Source organism: Sphaeramia orbicularis, chromosome 22 (genome assembly GCF_902148855.1).
Source record: "Sphaeramia orbicularis chromosome 22, fSphaOr1.1, whole genome shotgun sequence".
Taxonomy (NCBI): domain Eukaryota; kingdom Metazoa; phylum Chordata; class Actinopteri; order Kurtiformes; family Apogonidae; genus Sphaeramia; species Sphaeramia orbicularis.
This window is the reverse complement of record NC_043978.1, coordinates 1,266,152-1,286,932: the sequence shown is the minus strand read 5'-3', so window position 1 is coordinate 1,286,932 and position 20,781 is coordinate 1,266,152. Positions and strand designations below refer to the sequence as shown.

At 39.2% G+C, this 20,781-nt stretch overlaps 1 protein-coding gene across 1 annotated transcript in view; it reads left to right on the top strand.

Annotated features, from left to right (window-relative positions):
• Nucleotides 1–20,781, top strand: part of keap1a (kelch-like ECH-associated protein 1a) — a 45,302-nt gene that overhangs the window by 1,858 nt on the left and 22,663 nt on the right. The window contains exons 2-5 of the mRNA XM_030127610.1: nucleotides 7,271–8,079; nucleotides 11,702–11,901; nucleotides 14,210–14,366; nucleotides 20,128–20,220. Of these exons, the coding sequence (XP_029983470.1) occupies nucleotides 7,867–8,079; nucleotides 11,702–11,901; nucleotides 14,210–14,366; nucleotides 20,128–20,220 (663 nt within the window). The 5' untranslated portion in view covers nucleotides 7,271–7,866. The remainder of the gene's footprint in view (nucleotides 1–7,270; nucleotides 8,080–11,701; nucleotides 11,902–14,209; nucleotides 14,367–20,127; nucleotides 20,221–20,781) is intronic.

Below are 20,781 nucleotides of genomic sequence, written 5' to 3'. Positions count from 1 at the left end.
GTCTTTGGATGGTGGGAGGAGCCAGAGTACCTGGAGAGAACCCAGGCAAACAAACAAGGAGAGAACATGCAGAGTCCACACACAAAGGTCTGTGGTGTCGGAATTGAACCCAGGACCTTCTGTCTGTGAGCCGACAGTGTTATCCACTGGCAGACCGTCCCACAGGAGTTCAGTATCGGCAGTGTTAGAGTTCATGTGCATTAATATGTCGATCCACCAACACTGACTGTAAACAATTCTTTAGGAAAAGTGAGGAACTTCTGTTAAATGTTGACATGTTGTAATCCCAAATTTTGAAACATTATCTGAAGAAAACACAGAATTTGGTTTTAGAGGAACACGTGTTGAGCTTTAGATTCCGTCAGTCCCTTACATCCCTTAGATCACAGGTGTCAAACATGCGGCCCGGGGGCCAAATCCAGCCCGCCAAAGGCTCCAGTCCGGCCCCTGGAATGACTGTGAAATGCAAAAATGACCCTGAAGACATTAATCATTTTAGTTCAGGTTCCATATACAGACCAATTTCATCTGCAGGGGGTCGGATCAGTCAAATACTATCATTACCTATAAATGATCACAACTCCAAATTTTTCTGTTTGTACATGTAAACATTTTCATGTCATTTTACTGTATTTACACTAAAACTAACATTTCACAAAAAACACAAATAACCTCAACAAATATGAGCATTTTCAAATGTCTGGAGTGTAATTTTAACAATATTCTGCCTGTTTTTAAATCTTTTGTGTATTTGTAGATCCACTGTGATCTGTAAGTTGTAATTTACACATTTAAATGATAAACTGAGGCATAATATTGTTAAAATTGCACTTAGTTTTCTGAAGAAATTTCAATTTGTTCATGTTATTCACATTGTTTTAAAGGACAGTTGGTAGATGTAAACATTTTCATCGCATAATTTTACTTTTTTCACTCTAAAACATAGAGCAAAGTTTGGAGTTGACATTATTTATATATTATTATGTTATTATTTTACTGGTCTGGCCCACTGTAGATCAAATTTAGCTGAATGTGGAACAGAACTAAAATGAGTTTGACAGCCCTGCCTCAGATCCTCAGGTTCCTCAGGGGTCCGGTTCTGACAGTTTGGGTGGTTCCAGGTGGTCTCGGTCCACAGGCTTTGAAACAGGACTTCATAAACAGCAGGTCCTGGTTGGATCTGTGCAGTGGTGAGCCACCTGAACGCCTCTGTGGTATTCAGCAGATCAGAGCTCTGATGTTCTACCATCAGAACCCAGTCAGATGGGAGGAGACATACAAGAAAGTTCCAGAAATTTCCATAAATGCATGAGGATGTTGTTTTTTTTTTTGTTTTTTTTTTTACCTGGCCAACATTCTTCTGAATGCCAACGTGCCAGTGAAGCCACTGGTCTGGTTTGAATGTGAAACAATGACAGTTATGCAGGACGCCTCCCTGGGTTCAAAGATCATCAACCCTACTTAGACCGCTGTACACTGTAAAAAAAAACAAAAAAAAAAAACAAAGGCTTTTGGGGGGTTTTAAATACAAACTATGGAAATCACTTCCATTTGAATCAACAGTAATAGTTAGCCAGTGAAATCTATTAGGACTGGTTCAGTTCTACCTATTTGTTAACAGTAACAATAATAATAATAATAATAATAATAATACATTTTATTCATATGCGCCTTTCAGGACACTCAAGGTTGCCGTACAAAGTTGTTAAAAGTAAATGAAATAAATAAAACACAATTAAACAACTGCTACTTAAAATAATATAATAAAATCTACCCCATAATATTGTGACGTGTTGGAGGAGCAGATGGGGGGAATTTCCCAGCATGCATTGGGACAAACTAGTTGGGACAGTTTTTATATGTTTTACAGTATTCTGAGTTGATAGGAAGTATTGTTCTTTTTTTTTTTTTTTAAATATATAGCGCAGTTATGGTGTGTTTGACTGTTTTGATTAGTTTTTTTTTTGTCAAATGAATATTTCTGTTGAGTTGCTGTTTATATTCTTGCACCATGAGCTCAGTTGTTCCTTTGTTTCTTTCTTCTCTGTAATGGTGTTCCATACAGGGGTGGGTTAAAATAAAATACCAGACTGAAGTCCTCATCTGTCATGCTTCACATGCTTCTTAGGGTTAGGGTTGAATAATGAACACCTCCTGTGACTGGCAGCTTTTCAACTAAAACTAACCTTCCCTGAATAAGTAATGGTTAAATACTGATTAGTTGTTAATAATAATTAAATTAAGGGTGGGCGATACTGGGAATTTTGATATCGATCTGATACCAATACACACACACCTTAGTATGGATACTATCAATATTTAGATTGATCCTCCCTGTCCTAAATTAAGTAGATGAACATATTCCTATTAACAAAAGAGAGTTAATATTACTCACTTTTTATGAGTAATTTGTTGTGTAATCTACTGGGATATGAAAGGTGGATTTGACCTCATTTCTTTTAGTGTGTTATAGCTGTTCAATTTAATCACATTTTACTCAAAATATGGAGTAAAACCTACTCAACCAAAATGAGTGCCTCACTTTTACCGAGCAGATTCTAAAGGTTTGTTTTTACAGTGTAGTGGATTCAGACTGGACCGGTTCTGGTCTGTTTGGAGCTGATCCCAGACCACAGGAGCAGCATCAGTGTCTATGAACAGTGTCTGCAGAACTGATCTGCACTAGAGGCCTTTAGAACTGATCTGCACTAAAGGCCTTTGGAACCGATCTGCACTAGAGGCCTTTGGAACCGATCTGCACTAGAGGTCTTTGGAACCGATCTGCACTAAAGGCCTTTAGAACCGATCTGCACTAAAGGCCTTTGGAACCGATCTGCACTAGAGGCCTTTGGAACCGATCTGCACTAGAGGCCTTTGGAACCGATCTGCACTAGAGGCCTTTGGAACCGATCTGCACTAAAGGCCTTTGGAACCGATCTGCACTAGAGGCCTTTGGAACCGATCTGCACTAGAGGCCTTTGGAACCGATCTGCACTAGAGGCCTTTAGAACCGATCTGCACTAGAGGCCTTTGGAACCGATCTGCACTAGAGGCCTTTGGAACCGATCTGCACTAAAGGCCTTTAGAACTGATCTGCACTAAAGGCCTTTAGAACTGTTGAGAACAAGCTGAACTCGTGTTCAAGGCCAAAGTGACTTTTCATATTTTTGTGCATAATGGAGTTTGTCATCGTTGCACAACGTGCCCAGAAGGTTATCTGCCATCCTCCGTCACAGTCTGGAGTTTGGACTTAAGGAGCACATGCACATTTGGCAACATGTTTTTTTTTGTTTGTTTTCAGCCCAGTCAGCTGTTTGTGAGTCAAAAGATAACATGACACTGCAAACAAAATGAGTTCCTGTGGTTACAAAACACTGCAGAAAGCTGGTAGTTTGTGCAGCTCAGGAGTTTTCAACCTCTAGGGTTAAGGCAGACAAACGTAGGCTCAGGTCCAGCGTGATAAAACACAAATCTGCTGTGTCATCTGCCCCTGGAACAGCTGTGGGAGTGGTTAACCCCAACCCTGTGTGATGTTCATCTGAGGGAACTTCTACACCACTGTGGAAATGATCCAAACTGACTGAAAACATACATGTGTCAACATCTCAAAAGGCTCATTAATATATTACATTAGACCAGTGGGTCTCCAACTTTTTACAGCGGAGTACCCCCTGAAATAGATTTTTTTTTTTTTTTTTACAGTGGAGTAATCATGAAATAGACTTTTTTTTTTTTACAGTGGAGTACCCCTTGAAATAGACTTTTTTTTGCAGCGGAGTACCCGCTGAAATAGACTTTTTACAGCGGAGTAGCCTTGAAATAGACTTTTTAGTGGAGTATCCCCTGAAATAGACTTTTTACAGCGGAGTGCCCCCTGAAATAGACTTTTTTATCCAAGTACCCCCAGCTCTCACTTCAGCATTTTTGATTGAAGAAAATTAGGCAAAATTAGTTCCTGTGCCAAAGGTGTCTGTTTATATTTACAAACCATAAACAAACCACATATATTTAACCCTCCTCTGTATGTTGGGCTGGATGTGGTCCCTGAACTAAAAGCAGTTTGACACCCCTGTTTTATAAAACTGTGTTGAAATGAATCAACTGCAGTTTTCCGTGGGGCTTGTGCAGTTCTTGGTTTCTATGGTAACCAGCTGAGCTCTGCCCTGTGAACCCTCCTTAAAGCCTGATCCTAAATCTACGCTGGGCTCATATTCTCCAACAGCGCTCCTTTATGGAACCCTTTTCAGGCTTCGCTCTTTCCTCATCTGGTCGTGGGCTTTTGTTTTCTTATGTAATGGACTTGGATTCTCTGGGACGTTGTTTTTCTCTCCATGGTTTACGCCGTTGCCCTCATAATCTGTTTGTGCTGGCGTCACTCTCCCTCCCTTCCTGTCGGCCTCTGTGGGTCATATGATCAGCAGAACAGTTGGACTGACTGTATGTGAGCGCTGAGCCAGCTGCAGGCTGACCACATGTGATTGAGCAACTCCACTCCACTCTACTCCACTGCTGTGTTTGAGTTTGGGTGGAAAAAGACTGGTTTTGTACAAGGGGGTGGTCCAAAAAAGAAAGGTACTATGCATTTTCCATGTTTCAAATGTTAGTGCGTTCTTATTTTTCTTTGTGCAGTTGCTGTTTTAAATAGGTAGTACGTGTCATGTGACTCCGCAGATCTTTATTTCAGTGTAACAGCGAACATAGACGAAGCCTTTTCTGTTTGGTTGTGCTGAGGCCGGAGCAGCGGTCACACTGTGGCATGTGCACGTTTGATGGTTACGAGATATGCAGTTGACCTGGATTCTCTGTGTGCCAAGTTCAAGTCAGACCAAAACAGCTGGAGTTGGATGGAAAGAAAAGGCTTCATGGGATAAATTCAACTGTTTAATATTTGCAGATGACACACCTTTGTTCTGCTCTGGGAGAAACTGAGAAGAACTTCTGCACAGTTCAAATAGAGCTTGGAGTTCTCCAAACCTGGTTTAATATTAATAAGTTACCTCTTAATATAAAGATACGACGGCATGTTAGGGCCACATGAGAAAAAAAAACCGCTTGTCACTACAAGAATAAAGTCGTTATTTAACAAGAATAGAGTTGTTAATGAGAATTAAGTTGTAGTTTTAAAAAAGTCATGATTTAATGAGAATAAAGTTGTTATTTAATGAGAATAAACACATTATTTAACGAGAATAAGGTCATTTAATTAACAAGAATAAAGTTGTTATTTAATGAGAAGAAAGTCATTATATTTCGAGAATAAAGTTAGAATATAATGAGAAGTTGTACCTACTCATGGGCTTGAGAAGGTTTGATGTTTCTGAACAAACTGTGAGGATTCTACTGTGAGTTTCTGAGTCCAACAGAAGGGACAGTTACTGCTTCGCTTGTTGCCTTCGCTGTAAAACTGGAATTTTCAAAATATTACAACTTTAATCTCATAACAGTATGACTTTATTCTCGTTAAATAATTACTTTATTCTCATTAAATAATGAGTTTTTTAAATCTACACTTTATTCTCATTAAATAACGACTTTATCATCGTTAATTAACAACTTTATTCTTGTTAAATAATGACTTTATTCTCGTAGTGACAAGCATATTTATTTTCTTATGTGGCCCTAATACGCCGTCGTATAAAGAAAATTATATTTATGGTATTTGGAAACCAACCTGAAAGTCATATTATGTATATATATATATATATATATATATATATATATATATGTGTGTGTGTGTGTGTGTGTGTGTGTGTGTGTGTGTATGTGTGTGTATAGATAGATAGATAGATCGATAGATAGATAATTATAAGGGTTTGGGGGACCAGATTCCTCTGGGTTGTGATTGAACCTAAACTTAAGTGGAAAAAACCTGTTGAATATGTAAAAGGGCCGATCTGAAAACCAGTGTCCATCCAGTACAAAGACAAAGGTTTATATTGAATTCACTGCTCACTGATACTTCCATATTTAACTGTGTTGAATTATGGGATCTACTTTTAAAACCACAACTGACCAAATTGTTTTACAACAAAAACCAGCATATCATAAATACGTATCATACGTATCATAAATATTATAATAATACTCTGATCAGACTAATCCATTATTTTAAAATTCTCATGTTTTAAAGTTTAGAGACTTCTGTTTGACCCCATGTATTGTGTAGTTTAATGTGTAAAGTAGGTCATTAATAAGCTTTGCTTCTGTCTGAGCCTCTTTCAGTCCAATTGTATTATTTCTCTCTTCTGTTGTTTTGAAATTAACATATGACCCCCCCCCCCCCATCACCACCAAAATGTAATCATTTGTTCCTTGTGCCAGTATCAACATTTCCTGAAAATTTCCTGAAAATACTTCCATAACTTTGAGTGATCATGCTAACAGACAGACAGACAAACCCAGATGAAAACTTCACCTCCTTGGGCAGAAGTAATAAACGAAGTATAAACAGCCGAGCAGTTGAGCTTTACAATAAATAACATATTTGCTGATCATTTATAGAATCATGTGTGAAGGGTTTAGTGCAGGGACGTCAAACATGTGGCCCGTGGTCCAAAACCAGTCCACCAAAGGGTCCAGACTGGACCGTAGTAAGAATCTGGAAACTGAACATATTAACAATCAAGGGTGTCGAACTAATTTAGTTCAGGTTCCACATACAGACAATAATATTACATTATAGCAATAAATAATGACGCCAGGTTTTTTCTCTGTTTGTGCAAAAAAAATAACATTAAATTCTGAAAATATTTACATTAATAATGTGTCGTTTAACAATTAAATGTGAAAAATCTGAACAAATATGAACAACCTGAAATATCATAACATACATACATACTGTGAAAGAAATCAAACAATGGACTGAAACATGTAAACCAGGGTTTTTAATTATCGCATTTCTGAAGTACAGGGAAATGAGTCGCATCTGATTATAGCAATTATCAGATTAGTCCCAGATGTCGTATTTTTATGGTCATGTGATCGGGTCTGGGTAAACCCTCATTTCTATTTGACTAAATCTGTTTCGAAGTCACAGAGGGAACACTACATGTTGACTGTCTTCACTTTTTCAGATGCGAGGAAGTGAAACTTCAGAATCTGACACCGACACACACACACAGCCGTTCACACACCACATACACACAAGAACAAAAACAGTTTCCCTGGGGAGTTGGACTTCATTAGTGTTCATTAAGGCCTGTGTTTGTTGCGTTTCCATTTGACACACATTTTAGATTCTTACATTTCCTTTTCCTTTTTTCTTTTACAGGATACACGTTCCAGCAGTTTGGATCTGAGCCGGATCCCTCTGACTGTGCACTTCCACTTCCTCTTCTCTTGTGAAAGGCTAAAGTGCAGAGGATGCACTAAAACATCAGGATGGACTCCTCCTCAGATGTGCTCTGACTTGTTCTGTGGAAACGCTCTGCTCCTTGGACGGCTGCTGTCAGTCATGCTGCAGACTGGATCTGCAGATGAGGGCGTTTGTTGCGGTTCACCATCGGTCTGCTCCTTTGTTTTCCGGTCCTATTTTCGCAGTGACACATATAATCCAAACCTGTTTGATGCAGGAACTGTCTTATTTTATGGATCGCCTGCTCCGCCTTCTGCCTGTGGCCTGGACCATAAATGGATCGTACATTTTTCACATTCCTAATCTACACTTTTTAAACAGATTTTTGGATTTTTGTTAAGACTGAGAAAACATGGAGAAGCTGAGGACATGCACTCCTGAGCCTTCAATTAAGTTTAGACTAAAGACGTGTATTCCTCTGTGGGATAAGAGCTCCACGCTTTGAACTGCCCCAGACGTTTAAAACCAAGCAGGTACTGAACCCAAAGGAAATCCTCTTCCTTTATCCTAGGATGCATTGCCCTTTGCGAAAGAGACGTCCGACCCGTGATTCGGACTTTTCGGCCATCGCCGTCCCCTCCATGCGTGGGTCTGGGTATCTGGACTACGTAGTGGAGAGCCACGCCTCCAGATCCCTGAAGGTCATGGATGAGTTCAGGCGGGAGGAGAAGCTGTGTGACCTGGTGCTTCATGTCACATACCAGGAAAGGACCGAGGACTTCAAGGTCAGACGCTGTTTGTTATCTGGGGGGTGGGGTTTGTTTCACACGTTCATTAAAACCGACTCATAAAGTCCCAAACTGCAGTGGATTCTAACAACATAAGTACCTTTACTAAGTACAAATTTAAGGTACCTGATAGGGATGTAAACAATTAATCAATTATCAATTAATGGTCAATAAGAATTTGCTCGATTAATTTTTTTTTTTTTTCTTTTTTAACTTGTCTTGTCCATCATCCTAACAGCAGAATGGTAGTCTGACTCCTTTTGGCGCTGAACACATTTGCTTTGCCAAAGGAAACTTCATAAAGTATACGGAGCTCCACTTGATATTCTACTGTCTGTATTATGAGTTTTGTTGAACCACATTTCAGACCTGACATGGTGGGAGGGGGGGGCAGAAGAAGGTGGCGAAGACCCGCACAAGAAAGTATCAACAATACAAACAGTAACAATCATGGTGATAATTATAATGGAAACAATAACTACAACCAGAACTGAGTAAACTGGGCAGAAGAGAGAGAGAAAAAACAAAACAAACAAACAAAACTACAATAAAATAAAATACATAAGCCCTATTAAATGATGAATATACACTGTAAATAAAAAAAAAAAAAAAAAAAAAAAAAAAAATTATATATATATATATATATATATATATATATGTATAACAGTATTATTCTGGCAGCAGGGGTGCCAAAAAAATACTGTTAAATAATGGAAAATAATCAGCCCATAAAAATACAGTAATTTTCCATCACTAAAATACAGTTTTTTGCCTTAACTTTACATGAGATGTTGCATATTTTTTTGACTTTTTAATGTTTAATAAAGAATATTTGCATGTATTAAAACAATCAAATTACCTATAAATATATATATAAATAATTTTCAGTGAGACTCAGTTGTCCAATCCACTGATAAAAACTGTATTTGGACAGTTTATCAGTGCTTATACATGTTATACATTCACAAAAAAAAAAGTCAGAAATGCCCATTTTTTTTATTTTGTTGAATTTCTCTGCAGAGTTTCTTTCGTTCTACTCCATAAATGTCATTGCATGTACTGTATCCAAAGGTTCCATGTGTTACCACAAAAATACCAATTTTAAATTTTCAAGTTGCTTATAATTCAGATATTTGAGTGAAACTTTGATGACCTTTGGATCCATTTTGTTTGATGCATACGACGGTAAGGAGTCGTCCACGTGTTACTATGGCAACCTGTCCACATCTGACCATATTCACACGTCAATAAAACAGAGACTTTTCAATATTTTACCCCAAAATTTATTTTCAGTGTAGCTGAACATAATATCTAATAGGACTGTGTATCGGCAAGAATCTGGTGATACGATACAAATCACAATACTAGGATCACGATATATCACAATACTGTTAAAAAGGCAATTTTTTTGTTTCTTTTTTTAAATGATTATTTCCTTGAAGAATTGAATTACACCAGAAATCTGCACAAATACTAAACACATTTTTATTTGATCCCAACAGAATCTAATGTTCTATCACAAAATGTTCCTATGTTCAAACTAAAATTCTGTTTTCCAGACATTCCAGTTTCAGATCCTGTTCAGATGTTCACGTTCTATTAGTTCAGAACTAACATCAGAACAGGATTTTAGTTCAATCCCAACAAAGGAACGAACATTATTTAATAAAAGAGTGTTAAAGAATAATGAATAAAATATAAATAAAAAAAACCCATAAATGAACCTCCACAGTATCTGCTTTTGAATAAATACCTAAAAATATCTATACAGTACTTTTTTAATATCGATACAGTATTGTGAAATGAAATATCGCAATATATTGCAGAATCAATATTTTCTTACACCCCTAATATCTAAAAGGTTTCATATGAATTTCTGTCGAAAACTGCATGTTTTGAATGTTTGTGTGAAGCTTAAAAAATGGATGTCTGTTTCACAGCCCCGTGTTATCGAGCAGTAATTTCACATTTTTCACCTAAAAATTTGATCTCCTCATGTTAAAGTGCTTCTAAATACCCACTGAAATATGTCTAATACATGTATATAAGTTACTCTGATTACATGACAGAGACTGTTGAACACCAAATGTGTCCACATGTTACTGCTGGATCAGATCCAACTTTGTCCGATTTGCACCAGATTCAGAGCAGAGATGAACTCTGCAGTCATCACCAGTGAGCTGAGGTTCACAAGTACTAAACCTGTTCTGTCACCATAGACGATACCTATTTACTGCTTTAACCAGGGGTCGAACTCATTAAGTTCAGGTTCCACATTCAGTCCAGTCTTATCTCCAGTACAATAATAACACAATAAACTAGAAATAATGACATTTTTTCTTTTTGTTTTAGGTCAATAAAAAACATTACATTCTGAAAACTTTTCCATTTACAAACTTTCCCCAAAAAATGTGAATAACCTGAAAAAATGGAACTTTTGTAAGAAAAATAAATGCAATTTGAACAATATTCTGCCTCAACTTATCATTTATGTATGTGCAATACAAGGGTCTTATAGTTTTGGATTTTTCATTATAGTTTTGTTTCATCTAGTTTTGATGTTTTTTCTCTAATTCAGTTAGTTTTTATTAGTTTTCATTTTTTTCTAAATGCTTAGTTTTAGTTTCTATATTTAGTTTTGTTTTTTTGTTATTTTATATATATATATCTTTTCTCTTCCTCTCCATCGTATTCAAATCAATCCCAGACAGGACTCTGCTGCTTTAGTCTCCATGTTTCCAGGTAGAGTGGGGACCAGAAGACGACTGGAAACCACGAGTGACGGACCCTTAAATATCAGATGGTGCCAGCAGAGAAAATTACTACAGCAAAATACATTGATTTCGTATCAATCACAAAGATGAAAATGAAGGGAATTTTATCCATAATTTTAATACGTTTTAGTTAGTTTTATATGCACACAATACAGTTTCAGTTAGTTATCATTTTTTCTATTAATTATAGTTTTTATTTATTTCAGTTAACGAAAATGTTTTTACAGTTCTAGTTTTCGTCATTTCTTTAGTTTTTGTTAACGATAATAACCTTGGTGCAGTAGACACAATGTTACACAAAGGTGTGGAAACAGGCAGAATATTGTTAGAATTAAACTAAGATAACTAAAATAAGAACAGTTTCTCCAATATTCCATCAGAGCTCATTTTGAACCCAGCGTACAGATGACAGTGGATCTGCAAATGCACCAAACATGTAAGAACAGACTGAATATTGGAACAGTTCCACAGAACTGTCTCCAGACAGTTCAGGTTATTCACATTTTATTGTTATAGGATAGTTTGTAAATGTAAATATTTTCATAGTATTGTGTTATTTTTTTCACATTAAATCAGAAAGAAAATTTGTAGTTGTTATTATTTGTAGATGATGTCATTATTTTATTGGTTCCCATTGGTCTGAATGTGGAACCAGAACTAAAACCAGTTGGACACCCTTGATGGTTTATACCTTCAGTGGAATGTTTGCACTTTTCAAATCCCTTCCGGGGGCTGGAGTGGACCCTTTGGTGGGTGGGTTTTGGCCCATGGTCCGCATGTTTGACACCGGTGCCCTCAGAGCTCTGCTGACTCAGATGTTTTCCTCTGGTCCCCCTCCCTCTCAGGTCCATAAAGTGGTCCTGGCCTCCTGCAGTCCCTACTTCAGGGCCATGTTCACCAGCAGCTTCAAAGAGTGCAGTGCCTCGGAGGTCACCCTGTGTGACGTCAGCCCTCAGGTGGTGGGACGACTGATCGACTTCGCATACACCTCCCACATCACCGTAGGAGAGAAGTGTGTTCTGCACGTCCTGTTGGCTGCCATGAGGTATGGACTTCTGTCATATTAGGTCATCATGACCAGCGTAAATATACACTCCACTTTTAATTAACGTCTTATCTGTACGCATTATAACCTTTCCGCATGTCTGTTCACACTGTTATTATCCCCCTGGCCAACCTGAAGACGTGTCAAATACCACACACTGAGGGTTAGGGGTTAGGGTTAGAGTGGGTTAGGGTTAGAGTTATGTGAACCTGAGGTCTTGGTGTAAATTCATATGTGATCAAATGGTGTTGAATAACAGGCGAAAGGTCCAAAATGCAGGTACAGGTCGGTATAGGTCTGTGTAGGCCAGTATCAGTCGGTACAGGTTGGAACAGGTCTGTATAGGCCGGTATCGGTCGGTATCGGTTGGTATAGTACGTATCAGTCAGTATAGATCGGTACAGGTCGGTATAGGTCGGTATCGGTCAGTATAGGTCGGTATCAGTCGACATCGGTCGGTATCGGTCGGTACAGGTCTGTACAGGTCGGTACAGGTCGGTATCGGTCGGTATAGGTCGATATCGGTCGGTGAAGGTCTGTACAGATCGGTACAGGTCGGTATCGGTTGGTATAGGCCGGTACAGGTCGGTTTAGGTCGGTATAGGTCAGTACAGGTCGGTACAGGTCGGTATAGGTCGGTATAGTTCGTATCAGTCAGTATAGATCGGTACAGGTCGGTATAGGTCGGTATAGTTTGTATCAGTCAGTATAGATCGGTACAGGTCGGTATAGGCCGGTATCAGTCAGTATCGGTCGGTATAGGTTGTATCGGTCGGTATCGGTTGGTATAGTTCGTATCAGTCGGTATAGATTGATACAGGTCGGTATAGGTCGGTATCAGTCGACATCGGTCGGTATCGGTCGGTACAGGTCTGTACAGGTCGGTACAAGTCGGTATCGGTCGGTATAGGTCGATATCGGTCGGTGAAGGTCTGTACAGGTCGGTATCGGTTGGTATAGGCCGGTACAGGTCGGTTTAGGTCGGTATAGGTCAGTACAGGTCGGTACAGGTTGGTATAGGTCGGTATCGGTCGGTACAGGTCGGTATAGGTCAGTACAGGTCGGTATAGGTCAGTACAGGTCGGTTTAGGTTGGTACAGTTCAGTATAGGTCTGTACCGTTTGGTATAGGTCGGTACAGGTCGGTATCGGTCAGTATAGGCCGGTGCAGGTCAGTACAGGTCGGTATTGGTCAGTATAGTTCGGTATAGGTCTGTACAGTTTGGTATAGGTCGGTACAGGTTGGTATAGGTCGGTATAGGTCAGTACAGGTCAGTACAGGTTGGTATTGGTCGGTACAGTTCGGTATAGGTCGGTACAGGTCTGTATCAGTTGGTATCGGTCGCTATAGGCCAGTACAGGTTGGTACAGGTCGGTATAGGTCGGTACAGGTCGGTATAGGTCGGCATCAGTCGGTATAGGCCGGTACAGGTCGGTATAGGTCGATACAGGTCGGTACAGGTCGGTATCGGTCAGTATAGGACGGTATAGGTTGGTACAAGTCGGTAAAGGTCAGTATCAGTCGGTATAGGTTGTATCGGTTGGTATAGGTCAGTATTGGTCAGTTTAGGTCTGTACAGGTCGGTATCGGTCGGTATAGGTCGGTACAAGTTGGTAAAGGTCGGTATCAGTCAGTATCAGTCGGTATAGGTCGGTATAGGTCGGTATCAGTCAGTATCAGTTGGTATTGGTCCGTATCGGTCGGTATAGGTTGGTATCGGTCGGTATCAGTCAGTATAGGTCGGTATCAGTCGGTATAGGTCAGTATCGGTCGGTATAGGTCAGTATCGGTCGGTATAGGTCGGTATAGGTCGGTATCAGTCAGTATAGGTCGGTATCAGTCGGTATAGGTCGTATCGGTTGGTATAGGTCAGTATCGGTCAGTATAGGTCAGTTTAGGTCTGTACAGGTTTGTATCGGTCGGTATAGGTCGGTACAAGTTGGTAAAGGTCGGTATCAGTCAGTATCAGTCGGTATAGGTCGGTATCAGTCGGTACCAGTCGGTATCGGTCGGTATAGGTCGGTATCAGTCGGTACCAATCGGTATTGGTCGGTATAGGTCGGTATCAGTCGGTACCAGTCGGTATCGGTCGGTATAGGTTGGTATCGGTCGGTATAGGTCGGTATCAATCGGTATAGGTCAGTATCGGTCGGTATTGGTCGGTATAGGTCGGTATCAATCGGTATAGGTCAGTATCGGTCGGTATAGACCACCAAATACCATAATAACTGGTGTGACATACGACTCAGATCAGTCTGAGACATGAGTGTCCGCTGGAGTCCGAGTTTTTCCCACACTTTTTCCACAGGTTTCAGATGGAGGACGTGGCCAAAGCATGCTGTGACTTCCTCATCAAACACCTGGAGCCGTCCAATGTCATCGGCATCGCTCGTTTCGCAGAGGAGATCGGCTGCACCGATCTGCACCAGAAGAGCCGAGAGTACATTAACACACACTTCAGTGAGGTGGGCTCCTGCTTTTACCGACACCGATCATGTGGGTTATCTGCTTACAGACGCCTGGCAGTGAGTGGGATTTATTATGTGGGAAGTGAACCTTAGAACAGGGCTGTCCCACTCATTTTGGTTCAGGGGCCATATTTAGCCCACTTTGATCTGAAGTGGGCCAGACCAGTAAAATAATGACTTAATAACCTATAACTAATAACAAATCCAAGTTTTTCATTTTGTTTAAGTTAAAAAAATATTTACATTTTACAACAAAGATGTGAATAACCTCAAAAAACAGAAATTTCATTTGAAAAATTAGTGCAATTTTAACAATATTATGTCTGGACTTATTATTTATACATGTGCATTTACACAGTGTTCCATAAACATTTGGTAACAGGCAGAATATTGTTCAAATTTTGGAGTTTGGAACTAAAATTTGAACAATTTCTACAATATTCCATCTGTTATTATGAACATAACTGCAGATCACAGTGGATCCATAAATGCACCAAATATTTAGGAACAGACAGAATATTGTTCAAATTGGACATTTCAGGTTGTTCATCTTTGTTTTAATTTATGTATTTATTTGCATTTTATTGTGAAAGGGTAGTTTTGTAAATGTAAATATTTTCACAGTGTAATGTTATTTTTTTCACTTAAAATTTTTCCACATAATTTTTCACAAAGAAAATTAGGGACCGAGCCGAAAGGCAAGGCCCTCTCACACAGTGAGAGGGCCTTGCCTGCAAGCAAGGCCCTATTGTATTTCGTTCGTTTTTATATTATTATACCGTCACGACTTTCAACTGGATTTTGACCCCTTAAACATACCCAAAAACTCACCAAACTTTGCACACATGTCAGGCCTGGCAAAAAATTTGATAAAATGTAAAAATTGACCCCATAGGTGCTCTCTAGCGCCATCTATGTGAAAAAAAACATTAACGGCCCTAGTGGCCAGTAGGAATGTCGGACAGACATGAAACCAATGCCAAAATGTTTGTTGGATGAAGCACTACAAATGACACACTGATGCCCCTAACCTAACTCCAACAGGAAGTTCGCAATATGCCTTTCAAAATAAAATTTTTAAAACTAACTCCGATGACACCGTTTATCGTATTGACTTCTAAATAGCACCAAAAGACAGAGTGAACCCTCCTCAAAAAAGTGATCTTGTACTTTTTCCAAAACTGTCTTACTTTTTTTTTTAGAAGCCCGCAAAGTTGCGATGTTTGGAACTCATTTTTCACTTTGGAGTTTTTCCCCACATGTGACATATCTACATGTTCAGGGGACTCAGCACAACACTCACATGCAAAAAATTTTGAGATAGGATGTACGGTTATTGATTTATAGCAATTTGTTTCTTTTCATACTTTTTCCACTTTAGACTGCCATTTGACCCCCTTAACATGCTCCAAAACTCACCAAATTTGCCATGTATGTCATGGCTGGTGAACACTTTGATTCAATATCAAAATTAACCCCTTGGGGGCCAAAGTGGACTCTGTAGCGCCACCTATGTACTAAAAAACACACAAAATCTGCCCTAGCGGCCAGTAGGAATGTCACAGAAACATGAAACAAATGCCAAAATGTTGGTCTGATTGAGCCGACAAATCATATACTGACACTCATGAGCTAACTCCAACAGGAAGTTGGCAATCTGCCTTTGAAAGTTACTCTACGTTTCTGCAATTACTGCTTATTCATTTCAGGCTTTTGATAAAAAGTTATACCTCATTAAATTCCCACAAGTCTGCAGAATCCAAAAGTGAAAGAATTTTTCAGATGTGACCTACGGGTACGGAATAATCGCGATTTTTTGAAGACTATGTTTAGTTTCAGTTTTCACAATGACAAAATACCTATATAATGCTTACCAGTGCATGCATGTGTGTGTCTGATAGTAGACCAGTGGTTAAAGTGTTGGTCTGTTGTGCAGGAGGCATGAGTTCAAAACCCAGGCAGGGCACTGATGTTTTTTTTTTTTTTTTTTTTTTTATTCCCCACCTCTCACATTTAAAAACAGGTTTTGCTGCATTATACTGTGGATAGTGGACATTTTGCACACATTACAAAGTACACGGAGTACATTTTTTCAAAATAAAACTCCTATTAAAAATAATACATAATGTCTATTACATAACTTCTTTTCATTTTTATGACCAAATGCTCGACTGTTTGTACAATGTTTCTTCATTCAAAGTACTCTTTCTCACAGACACACATGCTCACACAATAGGGTTTTTCCAAAATAAAAGCCTTAAATGTGATAAATCATCACTTTTATGCTCAATTATTCATACAATTTCAATTCATTTTTCAAACTGATTCTTTCTCTCACATACAAAACAAATGCACATACACACAGTAGGGTTTCCAAAATAAAAGTCTCATTTAAAGGTGATGGTGGTTTCAGCAGAGGGTTGCTGGTGTTCTGTACAGATGTAAGGAGGACAGACACTAAAGGGTGGGAACTGGTATGGGGACGGAGAGGTGTGAGTGGAGCTGAGGTGTCGACGGTCACGGGGGGGTGGATCGTGGGGGAGGCAGAACGCCCGGTGTGAGGTCCCGCCCAATGCTGCTTGCAGCTTTAATTTGTAGTTGTTATTTATGGGTTATTGTAATCCTTCATTAGCTAACATCAAAAGTAAAAGTCTTATTACACGTCTAAGTACTTCCTTTTCATCAATACTACAAAGTTATAGATCCACCCAAATCAATAAGTTTATGAAACTCTGGAATACTTACATTTCTTTGAGGTATTAAATGTAGAAAACATCAAGGAAATGTGAATTATGACTCTGTTCTTCCTTTGTTTTAAAGAAACTAAAAACTTGGAGTGGTTCTTGAGGTGCCAGTGTCTGTGTGCAGGCTGCTCACACCATGTGACCACAGCCTGGCGTTCACCCTAATGTTTCCGATTAGAAACATGGACTTCTGCCTGAAAACTGCAATCACAACATAGCAACAGATAAGGAACTAATAAAGACTGCCCCTGTTTAGCAGCCAAAGGGCAAAAAGGAATCAGAAAACTGAACTGCGTGTAAACATTGATTCAAATCTGGGCTTTGTTTAGACCGATCAAAAACATGAGGTGATCCCACAGCTGGACCAGGTCCACGTAGGCTCTGGATGCTGCACTCTTAATACACAGAATTTACTCGGAATCTGGAGGTAGGCCTATATTCTATCCCAAATTACTCAAGTATAAAAAAAAGAAAAGTTCTCCAATTGTTTTATATGTTTGTAGTTGACACATAAGGCTACATTTTTCATAATGGCGTCAAAGAGGTCAAATGTGTCGCACAGTGTCAATTTCAAGGTCAAAATATACAGTTGCAGAAAAATTCTTAGACCACCCCTTGTTTTCTTCAATTTCTTGTTCATTTTAATGCCTGGTCCAACTAAAGGTACAATTGTTTGGACAAATATAATGATAACAAAAATAGCTCATAAGAGTTTAATTTCAGAGCGAATATCTGACCATTTAACATGTTTTCTTGATAATAAAATTGCAGAAATTACAGACTGGAACTACATCCACAAATGGATGTCCATCAGTCCTGCTCTCATCTACAGTCTGTCTGTCCATGGAGTGGATTTGTCCTTCACTGTGGTTTTCCCCGAGGTTTCTCTTTTCCCACTGGGTTTTGGAGTTTTTTGCTGAGAAGGAGGGTGTAAGAGTAGGGGATGCCCAGGACATTAATCCATGTCCTTCATCTACTGTTTATTTGACTGTTGTTTGTTTTCATGTCCAACTAATTCTGTTAAGACCTGTGAGGCGACACTGTTGTGATATAGGGCTGTACAAATAAAATTGAACTGATTTGAATAATAACCAAAATCACTTCAGTTCTTCCATCAATATCTCTGGCATTGTACTGACAAAAACAGTGCTTTTATTCATTCCATGTTTTCTTTTCTGTCTGTTTTAGTCACATGATACACACAGGAGTTAGGACTGGATTGCATAACCATTGTTTTTGATGACTTTTGATGGTCTAATAATTTTTTCCACGACTGTAAATCAAAAGGTCATCCAACTCAAAAGTACCCAAATGTACAAAAGAATGCTAGATTTAGATTCCTTATGGTCTCCCCTTTACAGAAATACCTTGCTTTTTAAAATCAGACCAGTGGTTCCTGAGTTACAACAATTTAAAATTTGGCGGCCATGCCTTTTTCATGAAAAAGTGAAAAAATGAAATTGTGATATCTCCAAAACCACTGGTCCAACAGTTAAAATTTGAAATTTTGGTTTTTCTGGTTATGAATTACCCATATACCAAATTTCATCAAAATTGGAGGAGGTGGGGTTGAACTCAGTGGGTGAGCTGTGATGGACTGACCCTGAATATACTTGGATCCAGCACTCTGTGAGGAACCGGCTTCTTAGGCAGTGACCTTCTGTGGCTTACCCCCCCTGTGGAGGGTGTCAGGAGCTGGGTTTCCATTACCATGTAAGAAAATATCAGTTCTGCAATATATTGCGATATTTCATTTCACAATACTGTATCGATATTAAAAAGTACTGTATTGATATTTTTAGGTATTTATTCAAATGCAGATATTGTGGAGGTTCATTTTTGTTTTTTGTTTTTTTCTTATATTTTATTTATTCTTATTGATCACTCTTTTATTAAATAATGTTAGCTCCTTTGTTGGGATTGCACAAAAATAATGTTCTGATGTTAGTTGTGAACTAATAGAATCTGAACATTTGAACAGGATCTGAAACTGTAACGTCTGTAAAACAGAATTTCAGTTTGAACACAGGAACATTTTGTGATATAACATTAGATCCTGTTCTGATCAAATAAAAATGTGTTTAGTATTTGTGCAGATTTTGGGTGTAATTCAGTTCTTCAAGGAAAAAATCATTAAAAAAAAAGAAACAAACAAAAAATTCCCTTTTAACAGTATCATGATATATTGTATCATGATCTTAGTATCGTTATTTGTACCATATCACCAGATTCTTGCCAATACACAGCCCAAATTGTGAATTTCCATTTTGTGCATTTGTGGGGGTGATGGACACCCCGCTGTAGACTGTGTTGTGGACATCTGTCAGGTCAGCAGTGGCCTACTGACCCAGACTGACAGACCACGGACAGGCTCAGGAAGACTTTGCAGGTGTTTTCAGTTCATTAGCTGAATAGAATGTGTCACCAGGACTCTCCAATATTGAACTTTTCCCACAATATTCACATTTTCTGAGACACTGAATTTTGGGTTTTCATTCTCTATAAGCCAAAATCATCAAAATTTCAAGAAATAAAGGCTTGAAATATTTCACTGTGTGTAATGAGTCTCTATAATGTATGGGTTTCACTTTCTGAAATGAGTGACCAAAAATATTGAACTTTTTCATGATATTCTAATTTTGTGAGATGTTGTAGATCTGACTGAAAAAAGAGTCACACACCTGTATATGAACCCAAAAGAGTATCTTATTCACCATTCGATTGGCAACAGTTAACAGGTTTTGTTTCCTATCTCAGATCAGCATTCTTTACATTCTTTTCAACCAAATTATGTTGGTATTGGAATCTTCCATTTCGAGATTAAGGCGGGGCGAGAAGGAAAAATCAACCAATCACTGCACTTGACTTGTAGTAAGAGGAACCTGTGTGCTCAGCAGCGCCCTCTGCCATGAGGCAGGGGTACTGGCTGTACTGGGCGTGGTCTCCCTGTGGGCGTGGTCTCCCTGTGGGCGTGGTCTGACACCAGCATGTGCGTTTGTGCTTTTGTGTCGTAGGTGACCAAAGTGGACGAGTTCTTCAGCCTGTCCCACTGTCAGCTGTTAGAGCTCATCAGCCAGGACAGCCTCAAGGTTCTGTGTGAGACCGAGGTGGGTTCTGTTCAGCCGGACCCCTTTACATCCACACCGGACCCCTTTACATCCACTCTGGACCCCTTTACATCCACTCTGGACCCCTTTACATCCACACCGGACCCCTTTACATCCACTCTGGACCCCTTTACATCCACTCTGGACCCCTTTACATCCACACCGGACCCCTTTACATCCACTCTGGACCCCTTTACATCCACTCTGGACCCCTTTACATCCACACCGGACCCCTTTACATCCACACCGGACCCCTTTACATCCACACCGGACCCCTTTACATCCACTCTGGACCCCTTTACATCCACACCGGACCCCTTTACATCCACTCTGGACCCCTTTACATCCACTCTGGACCCCTTTACATCCACTCTGGACCCCTTTACATCCACACCACAACTCCTGTCATATATATGACCCCATGTGTGCAGTTATCAGATTATTATTGATCATGTAAACTGGATAATCTGATCGTCTTTATCCAATTACAGCAGTAATCTGATTATAATAAATCAGATTAACACCTAGATTTCTCTCTAGTACTCTGATGTCTTCACACAT